The 21,550-nt window shown below is 44.7% G+C and overlaps 1 protein-coding gene across 2 annotated transcripts in view; it reads left to right on the forward strand.

The window, feature by feature from the left end:
- LOC137534775 (zinc finger protein 585A-like) overlaps positions 1–14,839 on the forward strand; it is a 39,284-nt gene extending 24,445 nt beyond the window's left edge. For both annotated transcript variants that reach the window (XM_068256419.1, XM_068256420.1), the window contains exon 3: positions 10,755–14,839. In XM_068256419.1, the coding sequence (XP_068112520.1) occupies positions 10,755–13,378 (2,624 nt within the window). In that variant the 3' untranslated portion in view covers positions 13,379–14,839. The remainder of the gene's footprint in view (positions 1–10,754) is intronic.
- The last annotated feature ends 6,711 nt before the right edge of the window (positions 14,840–21,550 follow it).

Below are 21,550 nucleotides of genomic sequence, written 5' to 3' on the forward strand. Positions count from 1 at the left end.
CATCTATTCTCTCCTCTAAACACCCACTAATTACCCATCAATCACCCCCTATCACCACCTGTCACTGTTACCCATCAGATTAGACCCTAATCTGCCCCTTGCGGGCACCCAATCACCCGCCCACATGCTCAGATTGCCCTCAGACTCCAGCCCTGATCACCTCGCTAGTGCATTGCTTGCATCTATTTCCCCCCTCTAATCACACCTTGAGACACCCATAAATCACCTCCTGTCACCCCCTAGCACACCTACCCATCAGATCAGGCCCTAATTTGCCCCGTGTGGGCTCCTGATCACTCAGCCAAACCCTCAGATCCCCCTCAGACCCCCTTCCGATCACCTCCCCAGTGCATTGATTGCATCTATTTTCCCCTCTAACCGCCCCCTGAGACACCCATCAATCACCTCCTGTCACCCCCCTAGCACTCCTATCCATCAGATCAGGCCCAATACATCCTGTCATCTAAGAGGCCACCCTGCTTATGACCGTTTCCACAAAATTTGCCCCCTCATAGACCACCTGTCATCAAAATTTGCAGATGCTTATACCCCTGAACAGTCATTTTGAGAAATTTGGTTTCCAGACTACTCACAGTTTTGGGCCCGTAAAATGCCAGGGCAGTATAGGAACCCCACAAGTGACCCCATTTTAGAAAGAAGACACCCCAAGGTATTCTGTTAGGTGTATGATGAGTTCATAGAAGATTTTATTTTTTGTCAAAAGTTAGCGGAAATTGGATTTTTATTGTTTTTTTCACAAAGTGTCATTTTTCACTAACTTGTGACAAAAAATAAAATCTTCTATGAACTCACCATACCCCTAACAGAATACCTTGGGGTGTCGTCTTTCTAAAATGGGGTCACTTGTGGGGTTCCTATACTGCCCTGGCATTTTAGGGGCCCTAAACCGTGGGGAGTAGTCTAGAAAACAAATGCCTCAAAATGACCTGTGAATAGGACGTTGGGCCCCTTAGCGCACCTAGGCTGCAAAAAAGTGTCACACATGTAGTATCGCCATACTCAGGAGAAGTAGTATAATGTGTTTTGTGGTGTATTTTTACACATACCCATGCTGGGTGGGAGAAATCTCTCTGTAAATGGGCAATTGTGTGTAAAAAAAAATCAAAAATGTGTCATTTACAGAGATATTTCTCCCACCCAGCATGGTTATATGTAAAAATACACCACAAAACACATTATACTACTTCTTCTGAGTACGGCGATACCACATGTGTGACACTTTTTTGCAGCCTAACTGTGCTAAGGGGCCCAAAGTCCAATGAGTACCTTTAGGATTTCACAGGTCATTTTGAGACATTTGGGTTCAAGACTACTCCTCACGGTTTAGGGCCCCTAAAATGCCAGGGCAGTATTGGAACCCCACAAATGACCCCATTCTAGAAAGAAGACACCCCAAGGTATTCCGTTAGGAGTATGGTGAGTTCATAGAAGATTTTATTTTTGTCACAAGTTAGCGGAAAATGACACTTTGTGAAAAAAAACAATTAAAATCAATTTCCGCTAACTTGTGACAAAAAAAAAAAATCTTCTATGAACTCACCATCCTCCTAATGGAATACCTTGGGGTGTCTTCTTTCTAAAATGGGGTAATTTGTGGGATTCCTATACTGTCCTGGCATTTTAGGGGCCCTAAACCGTGAGGAGCAGTCTTGAAACGAAATTTCTCAAAATGACCTGTAAAATCCTAAAGGTACTCATTGGACTTTGGGCCCCTTAGCGCAGTTAGGGTGCAAAAAAGTGCCACACATGTGGTATCGCCGTACTCAGGAGAAGTAGTATAATGTGTTTTGGGGTGTATTTTTCCACATACCCATGCTGAGTGGGAGAAATATCTCTATAAATTGACAATTGTCATTTACGGAGATATTTCTCCCACCCAGCATGGGTATGTGTAAAAATACACCCCAAAACACATTATACTACTTCACCTGAGTACGGCAATACCACATGTGTGGCACTTTTTTGCAGCCTAACTGCGCTAAGGGGCCCAAAGTCCAATGAGCATCTTTAGGCTTTACAGGGGTGCTTACAATTAGGCACCCCCCAAAATGCCAGGACAGTGAACACACCCCACAAATGACCCCATTTTGGAAAGTAGACACTTCAAGGTATTCAGAGAGTAGCGTAGTGAGTCCGTGGCAGATTTCATTTTTTTTTGTCGCAAGTTAGAAGAAATGGAAACTTTTTTTTTTTTTTTTTTTTGTTACAAAGTGTCATTTTCCGCTAACTTGTGACAAAAAATAAAATCTTCTATGAACTCACCATGCCTCTCACTGAATACTTTGGGATGTCTTCTTTCCAAAATGGGGTCATTTGGGGGGGATTTGTACTATCCTGGAATTTTAGCCCCTCATGAAACCTGACAGGTGCGCAGAAAAGTCAGAGATGCTTGAAAATGGGAAAATTCACTTTTGGCACCATAGTTTGTAAACGCTATAACTTTTACCCAATCCAATAAATATACACTGAATGTTTTTTTTTTATCAAAGACATGTAGCAGAATAACTTTCACGCTCAAATGTATAGGAAATTTTACTTTATTTGAAAAATGTCAGCACAGAAAGTTAAAAAAGTCATTTTTTTGACAAAATTCATGTCTTTTTTGATGAATATAATAAAAAGTAAAACTCGCAGCAGCAATCAAATAGCACCGAAAGAAAGCTGTATTAGTGACAAGAAAAGGAGGTAAAATTCATTTAGGTGGTAGGTTGTATGACTGAGCAATAAACCGTGAAAGCTGCAGTGGTCCGAATGGAAAAAAAGGCTCTGGTCCTTAAGGGGTTTTATGACTGCAGTCCTTAAGTGGTTAAGCAATACCAGTTCCCTGGCTATCTTGCTGATCCTCTACCATTAATACTTTTAGCCATAGACCCTGAACAAGCATGCAGCAGATCAGGGGCTTGATTCACAAAGCGGTGCTAACCTACTTAGCATGTCTAAAGTCTTTAGACGCGCTAACCAGGGTGCTAAGTAGGTTAGCACCGGATTTCTCAATCAGATCGTGCGCTAACTTTGCGCGCGCAAAGTTTTACGCGCGCAAAGTTTTACGCGCGCTAAGTCCCATAGGCTTTAATGGGCACTTCGCGCGGTGCGCCCTGTGCTCTGTGCAGTACGCGCGTAAACTTTTACGCGCATAAAGTTTTGCACGCGTAAAGTTTTATGCGCGAAAAGCTTGTTTAGACGTGCTAAGGGGGTTTTCACAGGCGCGCTAACAGTTAGCATCGCTTTGTGAATCAAGCCCCAGGTGTTTCTGATATTTGTGTCAGATCTGACAAGATTAGCTGCATGCTTGTTTCTGGTTTGATTCAAATACTACTGCAGCCAAATAGACCAGCAGGGCTGCCAAGCAACTGGCTTTGTTTTAAAAGAAATACATTTGGCAGCCTCCATTTCTTCCACTACAGCTGTCCTTCAGGCCTCATTCACATTTGAAAGCGCAAAACGCCGTCGCTTACCGCCGGCTTTTTGCGTGATTTTTCAGTGATTGAACACTGCAGCGATTTTTACGCGATTGCATTTAGCGCTTCTATAGCACTGAAACGTGATCGCCGGGAAATCGCCTGAAAATGGTGCAGGCTAAGCGTTTGCGTTTCGCTGTTTTGGGCGATTTGCGGTGATTAGCGCAAATTGCCTAAGTAAGAACGGGCCCATAGGGTTTAATTACACTAGCGCTTTCAAAAGCGTTTGAGCGTTTTGCCGAAATCACCAGGAAAATGCTTTAGTGTGAATGGGGTATCAAGCATGGTCGCTGTGTCCAAGCCGATGTTCTGATGCTTTGTTTTTTTTATTTGTACACTGCCAGCTTCTCCTGACTTATGGGGGTGATGGTCACTTTGATCGAGCTGCTGCTCCCCCACCACTGTCATTTTATGGGATGTGTACATTGCCTGCTTCTCCTGGACCTGACTTATGGGGGTGATGGTCAATGTGACCAAGCCGATGCTCCCCCCACTACAGTCATTTTATCTGATATGTACACTGCCTGCTTCTCCTGACTTATGGGGGTGATGGTCACTTTGATCGAGCTGCTGCTCCCCCACCACTGTCATTTTATGGGATGTGTACATTGCCTGCTTCTCCTGACTTATGGGGGTGATGGTCACTTTGATCAAGCTGCTTTTATTGTGGACTGTGCCACAAGAGAAGAGGGGGAGAAACCAGGTCATTGCTACCAAAATACTAATCTACTAAATGAATATATATAAATACTAAAATACTAAATGAGATCAGGTTACAGCCTGTTCTCCCTTGCTTGATGCAGGCAGCCCCCGACTGCAGAGCTGACATAACACTGATACAGTTTAGTGTTCAAAGGAATGTCCAGCGCTCCTCCCCCCAAAATGAGCACTGCTGCCGGAGGAGAGAGAGAGAGAGAGAGAGAGAGAGAGAGAGACTGCACGTGGAGGAGCTGAAGCTATGACAGCAGATAAGCAGTGCTGTTGTATGAGAGGTGCTGTTTGTATGAATGCTGCCAGTATGTATATGTATGGCGTGTGTGTGTGTGTGTGTGTGTGTGTGTGTGTGTGTGTGTGTGTGTGTGTGTGTGTGTGTGTGTGTGTGTGTGTGTGTGTGTGTGATGTCTAAGTTATGTCTGCCCGATGCGTATGCCTGTGTGATGTATGTGTGTGTGTGATGTCTGAGTTATGTCCGCCCGATGCGTATGTCTGTGTGATGTATGTGTGTGTGTGATGTCTGAGTGATGTCTGCCTGATGTACATGCATCTGTGTGATGTCATGAGTCCTCGTGCCCACCGCTACTCCCCCCCACCCCCCACCCCGTTCTCCTCTATCCCCCTCCTTTTGAAGAAATCCTCTGCTGCGGCTCAGCCCAGGACTGCACCTAATACATGTCCGCTCCCCCATTTGCATTATATTTTTCAGCTCTGGTATCCTTTAAAGGAAACCAGAGACGCAGCATATTGAAAGTTTTATATCTACCTTGGGCTTCCTCCAGCCCAATCATGCGCATGGATCCCTCCCATGCCACCGTCCTCATCCTTCTCTATCGCTGGTACTGAGTTCCGTAACTTCGGCCAGTCGTGGCCAGTTTTACGCATGTGCAGTGCGCTCCCTCCGTCTCTGGTGGAAAATAGTACTGTGCCTGTGTAGTATTATTCTCCACCGGAGGGAGCGCACTGCACATGCTCAGACTGGCAGCGTCTGGCTGAAGTTACGGAACTCAGTACCAGCGATAGAGAAGGCTGAGGACGGTGGCGTGGGAGGGATTTATTATTATTATTATTATTGATTTATAAGGATCCGTGTGAATGGGGCTGGAGGAAGCCCCAGGTATGTATAAAACTTTCACTATACTTCATCTCTGGTACACTTTAAGGTGTATAGTAAAGTGCACCACCAGCATATTTAACGTGGACCTGAACTCAAAACATCCTCCTCTCTGCTCTAAAAAGATATGCAACAGTATTTCTTTCTTTGTTACAACTGATACAAATCCTAAAATAAATCTGCACAGTTTCTACTTCCTAATTCATGGAAGCAGACAGATTAACCTACTGTGCTTTCAAATGGCCTTATTATCCCCCCCCCCTGCCATAGGCAGTCATGTGACATGGGGAGAGATCAGATTACAACTTGAGATTAGACACAAATGAGTGGGAATTAAAAAGGCTCAACTCTCTAAATACATACAAGATGCATTTATCTATGTATTTCTTCAGTCCTGTGCAAGAGTTCAGGTCCACTTTAAGAATGACAGCCTGCAAAACAGCATCCTGAGCTGCTCTGAACTGCAGAGTGATTGCAGATAGCAATGACACTTATTGCAAATGCAATCAAAACCAAACAACCAAATGCAAGCAGAGAAATCAGAACACCCCCCTGCCCCCCGAGCCCTTTTCTATAGAGAGGGGAGGTGGTGAATGAGTGAGAAACATCCTAATGCATCTCACAATAGAAACTAGATTGATCATTGAGAACCTTCCAACTTGCTGGACCCCTTTCACTATGGTTGAGGCTGTGAAGGCTCTGCCTCTAATACTTTAAGTAATGAACCTTGACTAAGCATGCAGATTAGATGTTTCTGACAAAAATCTGTCAGCATTAACTGCATGCTTGTTTCAGGTGTGTGATTCAGACATTACTGCAGCCAAAGAGATCAGCAGGCTGTCGGGAAACTGGTATTCTTTAAAAGGAAATAAATCTGGCAAACCTCCACATGTCTCTCACCTTGGGTTCCTTTGAAATACTACTTACTAAAACTTTAACCTCCCTGGCGGTATTCCTGAATGTAGCCTGGGCTAGCCGCCGGGAGCTCTATGCAGAGGATAGAGCACAGCGGGCGCTTTTACTCACCTCTCGGGGATCGGGATGTCGGTAGCCGCACTCCTTCCTGTCCTCTGAGGCTCTGAATCACTCAGGTGATATCTCCATCTTCGATCAGACAACAGTTACAGTGCCACCCGGAGGACGGAGGTAAAATTGCAGCACTGGAGCCCAGGGAGGTAAGTGAGAGCAGGGGCTGCTGCAGAGACTTCATATATACAATGAGAGGCGGCACGCTACGGTAGCCAGTATCCATGCAGCCAGTAGCGTGCTGCCTCTCATTGTATATTTGAAGTTGTTGAGGACCGTGTGAGCAATACGGCCGAGGCGTGGACACTGGCAATTCCAGAGACCGATCAGCCCTGGAGCACTGCTTCCTAGGTAACACATTAGCTAACATTGAGGTTGCTGCAGAGACACTGGCGGCATGATTTTAGAGTCTGAAACATTTTAAAAAGACCCTAAGTCCTAGCAAAAAGTCATATCATACCACCAGGGAGGTTAAAAACAAAGAATTGCACTTCTACCACCCGGGATAAAACTTGCACTAAACAGGACATCTGACAGCATGTTCCCAGTTACATTGCTTTCATTCTGTCAGCCGCTAGTCCCTTAGGTTCAGAAAGCCAACCACACGTGTACATTGGCTCCTTCCCATGAGTTTCATCAGGCTTGTATACATGCTAGATAACTCTTGAACAGCACGACTACCTGGGAATTGTATTGTTTAAAGGGAACATAAGCTAAAAACGATATGGATTTTTTCCTTTTAAAATAATACCAGTTGCCTGACTCTCCTGCTGATCCTGTGTCTCTAACGCATTCAGCCACAGCCCCTGAACAAGCATGCAGATCAGGTGCTCTGACTGGAGTCAGACTGGATTAGCTGAATGCTTGTTTCAGGTGTGTGATTCGTCCACTACTGCAGCTAAAGAGATCAGCAGGACTGCCAGGCAACTGGTATTGTTTAAAAGTAAAAATCTATATCCCTCTCAGTTTAGGTTCCCTTTAAAAGGAAATAAATATGGAATCCTCCATATAGGAGTCACTTCAGATTACCTTTTAAATGACTGAGCTTTGGCAGTGATGCATTGTACACCATTCTCTCTCACTCAACGTGGAAAATACATGAGAAAATAACGAATACAGTATTCAGAGGCAACAGAAAGTGAGGAGTTGCAGCCAAAATATTTGCATAATCACACTTCAGCCTTGACTATAGTGAAAGGTAACACTTTAGTGAGGAATCCTCTGAGTTCCTTCTCACTTCAGGTGTGTTTTAAAACTATGTTTAGATACTGGGCAGCACGGTGGCGTAAAGGTTAGTGCTCTTGCCTTGCAGCGCTGGGTCCCCGGTTTGACTCCAAGCGAGGTCAACATCTGCAAGGAGTTTGTATGTTCTCCCTGTGTCTGTGTGGGGTTTCCTTTGGGCACTCTGGTTTCCTCCCACATCCCAAAAACATACAGATAAGTTACTTGGCTTTCCCCTAAATTGGCCCTAGACTACAATACATACACTGCATGATATAGACATATGACTGTGTTAGGGATTAGATTCTGAGCCCCACTGATGCTGGGCATACACGGTGAGATAATGCGCCGGAATTGAGCCGGCGCGTCACCGCTCGTCCGTGCGGATCGTTCCCCGCAAGTGCTTCTTGTCAGCTCTTCGTTGTTTTTCTATTGTCCACCCGCAGTGATCGGACACATCGGATATTATCAATCGAGCCATCAGCAGCTTGATTGATAATAAAAGACAATATGCTTTGTACTCCGCTGTGCAATATGTCAGCACTATATAAATACTTAAATAAATGCTTTTTGCTTTTGGGTACAAACCAAACAACCTCTGACTAGGAAGCTACGCACAACCTTAGTGGCCTTCCAAGCCTTTCATTGTCAACATGAATGTTAAATAGTCAGATAAGTATGTCATAAAGGCACAATGCAGAGGTGTGTGTGTGGCTTTCAGGGGCACAAAGGAGTGATTGGCGCATTCAGCAGCAGTGATGCATCATGGGAGATCTTTTTCTCGCTCAGTTAAAATTGAATTGCTGCAAACGCCTTCTGTTTTAAAAAGGCAAATTCATATTTAGCATACAGTACTGTATTTCATTAATTAGCCTCCTTAGCGGAAACCCCGAGTCAGGCTCAGGCCGGAAATCCACAGCTCAGAGTAGTAATCCCAAATTGGATCCATCAGAGGTTTGGAATGTGCAGGGCTGCTGCAGATCTATCTAGCAGTATGACTTTTAGGATCTAAAAGCTTGAGAAACAATTGCACCACTTTTGGAGAATACATTTGGAAATAATCGTACCGCCAGGAAGGCTAAGGAAGTTTGACGCTCATAGACAGTAAGATGCAAATCATTTTGAGTTGACGCAATTTTTTTTTATGATAATTTAATGGAATTATGGGCTGCTTGAAAATGTACTGTAATAAATGGAATAATTGACACACTTCTTTGATAAGTGTGACTGTGATGTAAGCTGAAAAATCATTTTGCCTTCTACCGCAGGTATTTGCAGTAATTAACTTTTCAGTGAGGAAGTGGGAAAATGATAAAAATAAATAAAATGTAATGCCAAACAAAATAATCACAAACGGAAATGAAATACAGTAATGTTAATTTGCACTCCTTGATAAATGTCTCAGGTGTATAGCATCTTTATGTTCTGTATATGTAGAGGTGCCTCTTCTCAAAAAGTTGTAAGTATAAAGTAACTCGCACCTCTCATTCATACACGATGTTTCCGAACGTACTCATGACATCATACACATGATCTAGGAATGCTCTGTTCTAATTCAATGCAGTATGACTTCTATATAAATATATTAAATTTACCTTTTTCTTAAATTAAGTATGGAGGGCTGTTTCCTACCAAAAGTGCTTTGAGGCCTGGAGCCCACTAAAGCACTTGCAAGTGTGCTTTAAGATCGCTGACAGTTCCCCAAAAGTTCTGCATTGTTGCAAGTTAATAGCCAAATTGCTATTGCGGTACATGTAGTATTTTTGGAGCGATTGCGCTCCACTGCAACAAATAGGAGTGCTGCGAAATTGCTTTTCAAAAGTGATTTTGTAGCAACTTTTTGTGCAAATTCCCTGTTTAAAGGAAATGTGAAGCCAAATTAAAATACAAAATACAGATATTTTCCTAAGGAGGGGGAAAGCTCTGGGTCCTATAGACCCTCTCACTATGCCCTCATTACAGCTCTGGCTTTCCCAATCAAATCTCCCAGTGGGGGAGGCTTCTGAAGTCTTCAGGAGCCCGAGTGTTCGGGTCGGTTACATGATGGCAGAGGGGCGAGGCAAGCAGCGGCAGCTCCACGGGTTTTGAATCAATTTCATGCTGAAATCAATTCAACATCTGTGTGCAGTGTATGGGCAGCCAGTAGATCCCTCTCTTATCAGATTCGATCAGAGAGGGATCTCTCTGTTGGTCGATCTGGTGGCTATCGACCAGTGTAAGAGACCCCTCTCTGATTAGATTTGATGGTCACCAGATATATCTAATGGTCGATCTGGTGACCTTCGTCTAATGTATGTCCACCATTCCGGAAGGTGCTCCTAAGCTCTGCTGGTTACCTGAAAACAATGAAGACATTGCTGGTTGATAGGGGATCAGATACTTATTTCACTTATTACATCAAGCTCTGATTTGGAGGCACAGGGTTTTTGAACAAAGTCAGAAGGGGATCAATTACTTCCTTCCCTCACTGTGTATGTGCCTAGATTTATCTCATTGTGTCTCATGTCAGTTCATGTACCCTTTAAAGGACAACTGACCTGAGAGGGATTTGGAGGCTGCCTTATTTATTTTCTTTTAAGTAATGCCAGTTGCCTGGCACTGCTGCTAAATTATCTGACATCAGTAGTGTCTGAATCACATACCTGAAACAATTATGCAGAAAATCCAGTCAGACTTCAGTCAGAAACATCTGATCTGCATATGCTTGTTCAGCGTCTATGGCTAAAAGTATTAGAGGCAGAGGATCAGCAGAACAGCCAGGCAATGTGCATTGTTTAAAAAGAAACATACGTCAGCCTCCATATCCCCATATTCCTCTCAGGTCAGTTGTTGATGTACAGTGTGGGTGGTGGTGAAGGACAGAGAAAAAGAGAGCAAGTACATTTACCCCTCCTTTACAGACCCTTAGCTATGATGCCTACCTGTGACCCACCCCCCTTCCCACACACATGCCCCTCCTACCCAAACCTGGGATCTCCAGCCCTGTTTTCCTCTCCACTCCCCCCCCCTCCCCCTTTGCTCAATGTACTTTCCTAAGTATCACCTCTTCCCAGACAGTGATTATCTCATTCCTATTACCCAGGGCTGACATAGATAATCTCATCATTTACGGGTTGATCCTTGTGAGTCTCTTTGTTTAGGCTTCTCCTCAGAAGCATATTACAGGAACTGATGTTTCTTCTCTATTTCTGTATTTGCAGCACAGAGTCCTGGCATCAGAAGCCCCCCAGAGACTCATCTCTCTATATCCCCGGACGGTGCATTGGATAATGATGCCATCACACAAGATTCTCCAGCCGGGATCTCCGATATCCCAATCATTCCCCTGGACTCCCTAAGTTCCTCTAACCCCAGCAAGCCTCATACCAGAGCCCTTCAGAGGATGAGATTTGGGAAAGGTTTTGTACAGAAAGGACAGCTTCTCGCACATGAGAGAACTCACACTGGGGAGAAGCCCTATTCTTGTACTGAGTGTGGGAAATGTTTTACAGAGAAATCAAAGCTGCTCTCACATAAGAAAACTCACACTGGGGAGAAGGCATTTTCCTGTACTGAGTGTGGGAAATTTTTTACACGGAAAGCAACTCTTCACTCTCATGAGAGAATTCACACTGGGGAGAAGCTATTTTCCTGTGCTGCGTGTGGGAAATGTTTTGCATATAAAAGTATGCTTATTTTACATAATAGAACTCACACAGGGGAGAATCTATTCACATGTGCTGAGTGTGGGAAAAATTTCACACAGAAAGCAGGGCTTCTCGCACATGAAAGAACTCACACTGGAGAAAAACCATTTTCCTGTGCTGAGTGTGGGAAAAGTTTTGTACAGAAAGGTGCGCTTATCTTTCATGAAATGACTCACACTGGGGAGAAGCCATTTTCCTGTGCTGAGTGTGGGAAATGTTTTGTACGTAAAAGAGTGCTTATCTCACATGAGAGAACTCACACTGGGGAGAAGCCATTTTCCTGTGCTGAGTGTGGGAAATGTTTTGTACATAAACGTGATCTTGTCATACATGAGAGAACTCACACTGGGGAGAAGCCATATACCTGTGCTGAGTGTGGGAAACGTTTTGCATATAAAAATGTGCTTATAACACATGAGAGAACTCACACTGGGGAGAAACCATATTCATGTGCTGAGTGTGGGAAATGTTTTGTAAGTAAAAGTGTGCTTATCATACATGAGAGAACTCACACTGGGGAGAAACCATATTCATGTGCTGAGTGTGGGAAATGTTTTGTACGTAAAAGTGTGCTTATCATACATGAGAGAACTCACACTGGGGAGAAACCATATTCATGTGCTGAGTGTGGGAAAAGTTTTGTACAGAAAGGTGCGCTTGTCATACATGAGAGAACTCACACTGGGGAGGAACCATATTCATGTGCTGAGTGTGGGAAATGTTTTGTACATAAAAGTGAGCTTGTCATACATGAAAGAACTCACACTGGGGAAAAACAATATTCATGTGCTGAGTGTGGGAAATGTTTTGCACATAAAAGTGAGCTTGTCACACATGAGAGAACTCACACTGGGGAGAAGCCATTTTCCTGTGCTGAGTGTGGGAAAAGATTTGTACAGAAAGGTGCGCTTGTCATACATAAGAGAACTCACTCTGGGGAGAAGCCATTTTCCTGTGCTGAGTGTGGTAAATGTTTTGCATATAAAAATGTGCTTATATCACATGAGAAAACTCACACTGGGGAGAAACCATATTCATGTGCTGAGTGTGGGAAATGTTTTTTACGTAAAAGTGAGCTTGCCATACATGAAAGAGCTCACACTGGGGAGAAGCCATTTTCCTGTGCTGAGTGTGGGAAATGTTTTGTACAGAAAAGTGCGCTTGTCGTACATGAGAGAACTCACACTGGAGAGAAACCATTTTCCTGTGCTGAGTGTGGGGAGTGTTTTGTACGTAAAAGTGCGCTTGTCGTACATGAGAGAACTCACTCTGGGGAGAAGCCATTTTCCTGTGCTGAGTGTGGGAAATGTTTTGCATATAAAAATGTGCTTATATCACATGAGAGAACTCACACTGGGGAGAAACCATATTCATGTGCTGAATGTGGGAAATGTTTTGTACGTAAAAGTGAGCTTGTCGTACATGAGAGAGCTCACGCTGGGGAGAAGCCATTTTCCTGTGCTGAGTGTGGGAAATGTTTTGTACAGAAAAGTGCGCTTATCGTACATGAGAGAACTCACACTGGGGAGAAGCCATTTTCCTGTTCTGAGTGTGGGGAGTGTTTTGTACGTAAAAGTGCGCTTGTCGTACATGAGAGAACTCACACTGGGGAGAAGCCATTTTCCTGTGCTGAGTGTGGGAAATGTTTTGTACGTAAAACTGATCTTGTCATACATGAGAAAACTCACACTGGGGAGAAACCATTTTCCTGTGCGGAGTGTGGGAAATGTTTTGTACGTAAAAATGATCTTGTCATACATGAGAGAACTCACACTGGGGAGAAACCATTTTCCTGTGCTGAGTGTGGGGAGTGTTTTGGACGTAAAGGTGCGCTTGTCGTACATGAGAGAACTCACACTGGGGAGAAGCCATTTTCCTGTGCTGAGTGTGGGGAGTGTTTTGGACGTAAAAGTGCGCTTGTCGTACATGAGAGAACTCACACTGGGGAGAAGCCATTTTACTGTGCTGAGTGTGGGAAATGTTTTGTACGTAAAAGGGAGCTTGTCATACATGAGAGAACTCACACTGGTGAGAAACCATTTTCCTGTGCTGAGTGTGGGAAATGTTTCACACAGAAAAGTGCGCTTAACGCACATGAGAAAACTCACGCTGAAGGGAAGCCATTTGTACTCTACTGAGTGATGGAAATGTATTTTTTTTTCTACAGAAAAGTGACCTTCTCAGCACACAAGCAATCTCACACTAGTGAAAAGCTTTTTATCTGCTCTAAATGTGAAAAGGTTTTATATTTAAATGAGTGCTTTAAGTTTAGCCGAGGCAACATGTCACATGATGAGATAAACGTGTATGTAAAGTACAAAACATATTCATAACCAGGCTGTTTTACTTGTTTTATTTTGTTGCCTGAAAGAGTTAATTTCTAGGCATGGAAGTGACACCTTCTGTCTTTTCGGTACCTTGTTGGCAATATAGTAAAACTCACTGATAAGCTAATTACAGGCATGGATGTTTTCCTGGCAGAATACAACTTCAGAGGACAGAGGACAGATGGGACAAGGTCAATAGTTCATGTATTTTCACTCTGGGACACTTAATAGGCTGCCACTGATTAGAGACAGTAAAACCTTTGATCTACTTTATAACTGGTTAAATATAAAAGAAAACCCTGGAATACTTAAAAAAGTCATTCTTAGGAGTGGGAGGATAAATATAATTGTGTCTGGGACACACTAGAGTGCTTTTTTGGAGCAATTTCGGAGTTTTGAGAATTGATGGCTCTTGTAAAGAAAGCTTTGCTAATGCAAGGCTGTTGTGTTGAGCCCACTAGAGCAATGGCGATTTTGGAAATCGCATTTGCGGGACATGCAGCATTTTGTGAGCGTTTGTACTCATATACATAGTATATGAATTAGCTTAATCACCTGAAAATGCAGCTGCAATTCCCTGCAAAGCACTTACAGAAGGTGCTAGTAATTGTGATTTCTAGTGTGTCCCAGGGCTAATAGAAATCAGTACACCTTGTACATCCGAGATTACACACTGGTGGGAGACCTTATTTCTGTGCTGATTATGGGAAATGTTTTGCACATAAAAGTGGGCTTGTCATACATGAGAAAACTCACACTGGGGATAATACATTTTTCCTGTACTGAGTAGTGGGAAATGTTTTATACTCAAAATCGGTGCTTAATGAACACAATAGAGCCCACTTAGGTGAAAAAATATTTTAATGTCCTGAGTATGAAAAGTGTTATAGAAATAAGTCAAAGCATGTTGTACATCAGAGATTGCACACAGGTGAGAGACCATATGTATGTGCTGAATGTGGGAAAAGTTTTGTATGAAATTCAGACCTTATTGGACACATACGTTTACACACAGGCAAAAAGCCATATTCCTGTACTGAGTGAGGAAGATGTTTTGCTGCAACAAATTTCCTCCAGCTGATTACCATTGAATAAGAGAAGTCTATGAATTCTGAGTCTCAGGCCTGAAAAGAAGTAACTTACAAAAAAAAATGTAACAATTTTTAATAATGGGAGTATCTATGTAGAGGAAATAGTATTTTAATAATCAAAACAAAATAATTGTCATAGTTAAATCAAATCTGTGAAGAAATACAATGTACAATATTTGTTTTACCGCCATTAAATAAACAATTAAAAAAACTGCATAAAAGTGAATTTTGAGTCTTTATACCCTTGAGCACTTTGTAGTGCACTAATGTGCTCCTCAGTTTCCGACGGGCTTGTGGATGCGTTATTTCCCAGAATGCAACGAGGTTCAGCCATACAGACCCCCCCCCCCCCCCCCCCCCACACACACACACACACACGCGATTATCTTTTTCAGGAAAAGGTAAACATTTCTTGTAGGAAAAGGAGTATCAGCTACTGATTGGGATACAGTTCAATCCTTGGTAACGTAAGTCCTTCTTTGGACACACCATCAGTTGTCTTTTCTGCTTCGACATCCTTATCACATCACAGCTAGATTACTGCAATGCCCTCTATATAGATCTTCTAAATAAGGACCTACACCACAGAACGCAGGTTGCTAACAAAACCAATCATTTCGCTTTTCTGTCCGGCCTCTGCTGTAGCTCTGCCGCTTTGGACCATAGCTCTTTGGTGCACTGGACATTCACAGCTGCACTTCTCACCTGTTGGGTGGTAGAAATACCGGCATATGGCTAATTATGGCAGGTTTTTCAGCAGATGTCTCACGTGTCCATCTCATGTGTCCATCTTGGCGCTCTGTGCACCTCTATCCCATTATATAGTTTCTTAAAGAGAAACTGTTACCAAGAATTGAACTTCATCCCAATCAGTAGCTGACACCCCCTTTCCCATGAGAAATCTATTCCTTTCCCCTGCTCTGTATAGCGTTCAGTTCGTGTGTCCGTTTGCAATTGGCATTTTTTACGCAATTTTTCTTTCCGATTCCTGGCGATTACCTGCGCACTGTTTTTTTTTTTCTTTTTTTGTGAACCACTTTTCTAAGTGGTTTTGCCGAGCGATTGCATTTTTTCATTTCCTGCAGTCAGTCAGGAAGTGAACTCTTTGATCCGAAACAGAATAAATACAATGTATTTATTCTTAAAACCGCAAACACAATCGCTCACGAAGCAATTTTGTGAGCATTTGTATTTTTCCTATACCTTCCATTGAGGCAAAATTGCCTCAAAATTGGCTTATACTCCGCTTTTCTGAGTGGATCAGAAACAAAAACGCTCAGATGTGAACTGTCTCATAGAGAATAATGGTGTAAGCGCTTTCAGGGCGATTTTTGAAAAATTGCAAGCGCTTAAAAAAATTTGAAAAATGCCTCTAGTGTGAACAAGCCCTCAGGGTCTATGGCTACAGCTATTATAGGCAGAGGATTAGCAGGATAGCCAGGCAATTGCCCACTTAACGACCGCCTAACGCCGATAGGCGTCGGCAGGTCGAAGTGGTGTTTCCATGGAAATGGCCACTCGTTTGAGCGGCCGTTCCATGTCAGTTCACAGAGGGTGTCTCCGTAAACAGCCGGCGAGCCTCCGACCGCGGCTCGCAGGCGTAATGTATACCCGCTCTTTACATCATACGGCGCTGCTGTCGCAGCAGTGCCGTAAAGGAGATCGGCGATCCCCGGCCTCTGATTGGCCGGGGATCAGCGCCGTCTGATAGGCTAAAGCCTATTGTAGGCGATACAGGAAAGATCTCCGTCCTGTGCCGCCCAGAGCCAGCCAGAGAGGGAGGGAGGAATAGCGCTGTGGGGGAGGGGGCTTTGAGGAGCCCCCCCTCGGCCACACAGAGCGATCAGACACCCCCAGCAGGACATTCCCCTAGTGGGGAAAAAAGGGGGGAAGTCTGATCGCCCTGGCTTAATCACGATCTGTGCTGCGGGCTAGAGAGCCCACGCAGCACAGATCAGCAAGGAATCCCCTGGTCCTTAAGTGGTTAAAAGGAAATAATACGGCAGCCTCCATAGCCCTCTCACTACAGTTGTGCTTTAAACTATAGTATATTGAGTCCCATCTATGGCAAAGTGTAATACAAACAGTCAATTTTCAGAGTCACATATTACTTTTTATAATGAATTATCTTTTTACTGTCAAGTGTAACTCAAATAAAAATGGTTATTACATTCATATTGTACGTCTTTAAAAGTGGAAGTAGTATGACTTTACATGATATTGCAAAATACCTGCAAGAACACGAGGAGTATCCAGAAGTGAATAAATAACAGGTTATTATGATACATACAGTATATATAAATATTGAGGAGGATAAAAGCAAAAGAAAATCTGTTATGCATTTCCCTCTAATCTGCTGTCAGATAATAAGCAGAGGCCGGTAGTTTCTCCTTGATTCCCACAAAGAGAAGAAGACAGGAGAATACACCAACCATACCATGAAGCCTTATGTGATGGATGAACAGAGCTCATTACAAATAGTGACACATAAGCAGATCCTGAATCGTCATCCTATCCAATCCTACCAGAGGTGTAACTAGAAATCCCCCCCCCCCCCCCTGCAAAACCTTTCGATGGGCCTCCCCCCGAATGCAGGAAGTTTAGGCGCCGGCTGCACTGCAGAAGTTTGGGTGCTGCCATAGCCATCCATATTAATATCAGTTACAGATGGAAAGTTGGGTGCCTGCTATTTGTAGCCACAGTTTGCATAGTGGGTGGCCGCTTGTGTCCAAAGTCCATGTATAACTAATGTTACTATGAGCAGAAATTTTGATGCAAGGTAAGGGTTAATGTTAGGCGTTGAGAAGGTGGGGTTTTCAAGGTTAGGCATGGGGAGGGAGGGGGTGTGTATTAAGGTTAGGTGTGTGTGTGTGGGGGGGGGGGGTTCTATGTGAGAGTAGGGTTAGCTGTAGTTACATGTAAAGGGAATGAGAGATACACATAAAGAGAGTCATGTGAAAGTTAGACCAGCTTTACACTGCATATTGGCAGCAGCAGTGTCATGCCGTGTCCACGCCGGAAAAAACAGGCCTTCGGGGATTACCACGTTAGTATGCGGTGACCCCCTCTGGCAGCCAGCCAAACGGGAAGTGATGCTTGTGCTCACTTTCTGTTTTTGGAATGCGGAAGTGGGCAAAACGTATTGCACCATCGTCGCCTTCTGCTTTTTCTGTATGCACCCTTAGTTGTCAGTCTTTCAGGACGGGAAAATAAACTTTGTTTTCTGGACTACAATTTACAGTGCCTTTCTAGACAGCTCTGCTCTGGGCCCCTCCCCAGGCTCTGCCCCCCTCCCTGCCCCCGCATCCCTTGCAGTGGTTATTGTTACGCCACAGAATGCTACATTTATATATTTTATATCTTTCACCCTAAAAAAAAACAGACGTTATTCTAAAGTAGGGTCCACAGTGTGGTAAATACATCCATATCCATGGAACACTCTATCCTGCCTGGAAAAGTCCTAGTATCCATTGTATTCTATATCTGTGCTTTTATTTTCACTGCAGAGAGCTGTACAGGCTTTCTTATATCTTGCTAAACGGCAGATGTAATCAGGAGCACCTCTAGTCATTTTGTCACTCTAGGCGAGAAAACCTTTGCCCCCCCCCATCACCCCATCAGCCTACCCCCCCCCCCCCCTGGGTGCCCCCAATAGAGATGGCTCAAACCTCAAAAAGTTTGCAAACCATGCAAACTGCAATAGACTTCAATGGGCAGGTGAACTTGAAAAGCTACAAACACTGTTTCTGGCCACAAAAGTGATGGAAAAGATGTTTCAAGGAGTCTAACACCTGGAGGGGGGCATGGCGGAGTGGGATACATGCCAAAAGTCCCAGCGAAAATTACGGATTTGATGCACAGCAGGGTTATAATCCCTAAAAGGCAGAAATCACATTGCATTCCTAAATTGGAGGCCTAAAGTGCTTAAAAACATTTGCATGGATCAGGTAGTGTAAGTAGAGTACTGCTTCATACTGACAGACCAAACTCACTGTGTAACGCACCGCAAACAGATGGACGTGCTGGTGCACATGTTGGCGAGAGTGCAGTTGATGGCAGCTTTTCAGCCCATATGATCGGGCTGAGGTAGCTCAATGACAGAACAACAGTGATTCTCCAGCTGAATTGTGATACGCAAGCCCCTTCACCGCGGCAAGGTAACGATCACGAAGGGGAATTGACACTTACATGCCTTTTTGTTTTGTTGTTACAGCCACAGTGCAGTCAGAAAAATTAGGCATGTACACGCACCAGAAAAATTATTCTAGCAGCCTTATAAATTCAGGAATCCACCTGGGATCCTGGACCCTGTTGGTGGTGGTGGAGAAGGCAGTCAAGCGGCCTGCAGGCAGAGATGCTGTGTGGGGACTGACTTAGTCTTGGGGCAGGCAGCAGCGGCCGGCAGGCAGGCAGAGATGCTGTGTGTGGGGACTGACTTAGTCTTCGGGCAGGCAGCAGCAGCCGGCATGCAGGCAGACAGGCAGAGATGCTGTGTGTGGGGACTGACTTAGTCTTGGGGCAGGCAGTCACACGGCGTGCAGGAAGAGATGCTGTGTGCAGAGCCGGGACAAGGTCCTCCAGCACCCAAGGCTGAGACACCAAAGTGCGCCCCTCCATCCCTGCCACCCCAGCCGTCACACACTGATTGCTATTAGACTAAGAGGCACCACAGGGCCCACAACCTCCCCAACACCTTAATATCTAGTTATCTGGCTTGCAGTCACTGCTATGTATCCCTTTTTCTTATTTATTTCTGCTTCAAACACAATTAGGAATGACAGTTGAATGAATTCTGCGCCCCCTCCTACACTGCGCCCTGAGGCTGGAGCCTCTCCAGGCTATGCCTCGGCCCGGCCCTGGCTGTGTGTGAGGACTGACTTAGTCTTCGGGCAGGCAGTAGCCCTCCGGGATCCATGCCTCATTCATTTTGATAAAGTACTGAACACTTTTTTGACTTAGGTGACTTCTCTTTTCAGTGACATTGCCTACAGCTGAGCTGAAGGTCCTTTCTGACAGGACCCTTGCGGCAGGGCAAAAAAGTTGGATGGCAAATTGGGACAGCTCTGGCCATAGGTCAAGCTTGCGCACCCAGTAGTGTTGGGCGAACAGTGTTCGCCACTGTTCGGGTTCTGCAGAACATCACCCTGTTCGGGTGATGTTCGAGTTCGGCCGAACACCTGACGGTGCTCGGCCAAACCGTTCGGCCACATGGCCGAACTAAGAGCGCATGACCGAACGTTCCCCGAACGTTCGGCTAGCGCTGTGATTGGCCGAACGGGTCACGTGGTTCGGACCCGAACGCGCTCTGATTGGCCGAACGGTCACGTGGTTCGGGTAAATAAATACCCGAACCACGTCATATCTCCGCCATTTGTCTGTGGGTTTAGCTTTGGGTAGGCAGGCAGGGTAGTTCGCGCTCCAGCCACGCTAGCCAGGGTCCCCCCTGTCATTGTGTCACTGCTGGGAACAGTAGTACACCGCTTGCTCAGCCACACTATATAGCATTCTGTTTACTGCCACTCTGTGTACCTCGCTCAGCCACACTATATAGCATTCTGTTTACTGCCACTCTGTGTCTGCTGGGAATAGTAGTACACCGCTTGCTCAGCCACACTATATAGCATTCTGTTTACTGCCACTCTGTGTACCTCGCTCAGCCACACTATATAGCATTCTGTTTACTGCCACTCTGTGTCTGCTGGGAATAGTGGTACACCGCTCGCTCAGCCACACTATATAGCATTCTGTTCACTGTTCTGTGTCTGTTTGGAATAGTGGTACACCGCTCGCTCAGCCACACTATATAGCATTCTGTTTACTGTTCTGTGTCTGCTGGGAATAGTGGTACACCGCTCGCTCAGCCACACTATATAGCATTCTGTTTACTGTTCTGTGTCTGCTGGGAATAGTGGTACACCGCTCGCTCAGCCACACTATATAGCATTCTGTTTACTGTTCTGTGTCTGCTGGGAACAGTAGTACACCGCTCGCTCAGCCAGAGTATATAGCATTGTGTTTACTGCCACTCTGTGTACACCGCTCAGCCAGACTATATACCATTGTTTACTGACACTCTGTGTACACCGCTCAGCCAGACTATATACCATTGTTTACTGACACTCTGTGTACACCGCTCAGCCAGACTATATACCATTGTTTACTGCCACTCTGATTCTGCTGGGAACAGTAGTACACCGCTCGCTCAGCCAGACTATATAGCATTGTGTTTACTGCCACTCTGTGTACACCGCTCAGCCAGACTATATACCATTGTTTACTGACACTCTGTGTACACCGCTCAGCCAGACTATATACCATTGTTTACTGAAACTCTGTGTACACCGCTCAGCCAGACTATATACCATTGTTTACTGCCACTCTGATTCTGCTGGGAACAGTAGTACACCGCTCGCTCAGCCAGACTATATACCATTGTTTACTGACACTATATAGCAGACTATATAGCATTGTGTGTACACCGCTCAGCCAGACTATATACCATTGTTTACTGACACTCTGTGTACACCGCTCAGCCAGACTATATACCATTGTTTACTGCCACTCTGATTCTGCTGGGAACAGTAGTACACCGCTCGCTCAGCCAGACTATATACCATTGTTTACTGACACTCTGTGTACACCGCTCAGCCAGACTATATACCATTGTTTACTGCCACTCTGATTCTGCTGGGAACAGTAGTACACCGCTCGCTCAGCCAGACTATATACCATTGTTTACTGCCACTCTGATTCTGCTGGGAACAGTAGTACACCGCTCGCTCAGCCAGACTATATACCATTGTTTACTGACACTCTGTGTACACCGCTCAGCCAGACTATATACCATTGTTTACTGCCACTCTGATTCTGCTGGGAACAGTAGTACACCGCT

The sequence above is a fragment of the Hyperolius riggenbachi genome, chromosome 10, assembly GCF_040937935.1.
Source record: "Hyperolius riggenbachi isolate aHypRig1 chromosome 10, aHypRig1.pri, whole genome shotgun sequence".
NCBI classification, from domain to species: domain Eukaryota; kingdom Metazoa; phylum Chordata; class Amphibia; order Anura; family Hyperoliidae; genus Hyperolius; species Hyperolius riggenbachi.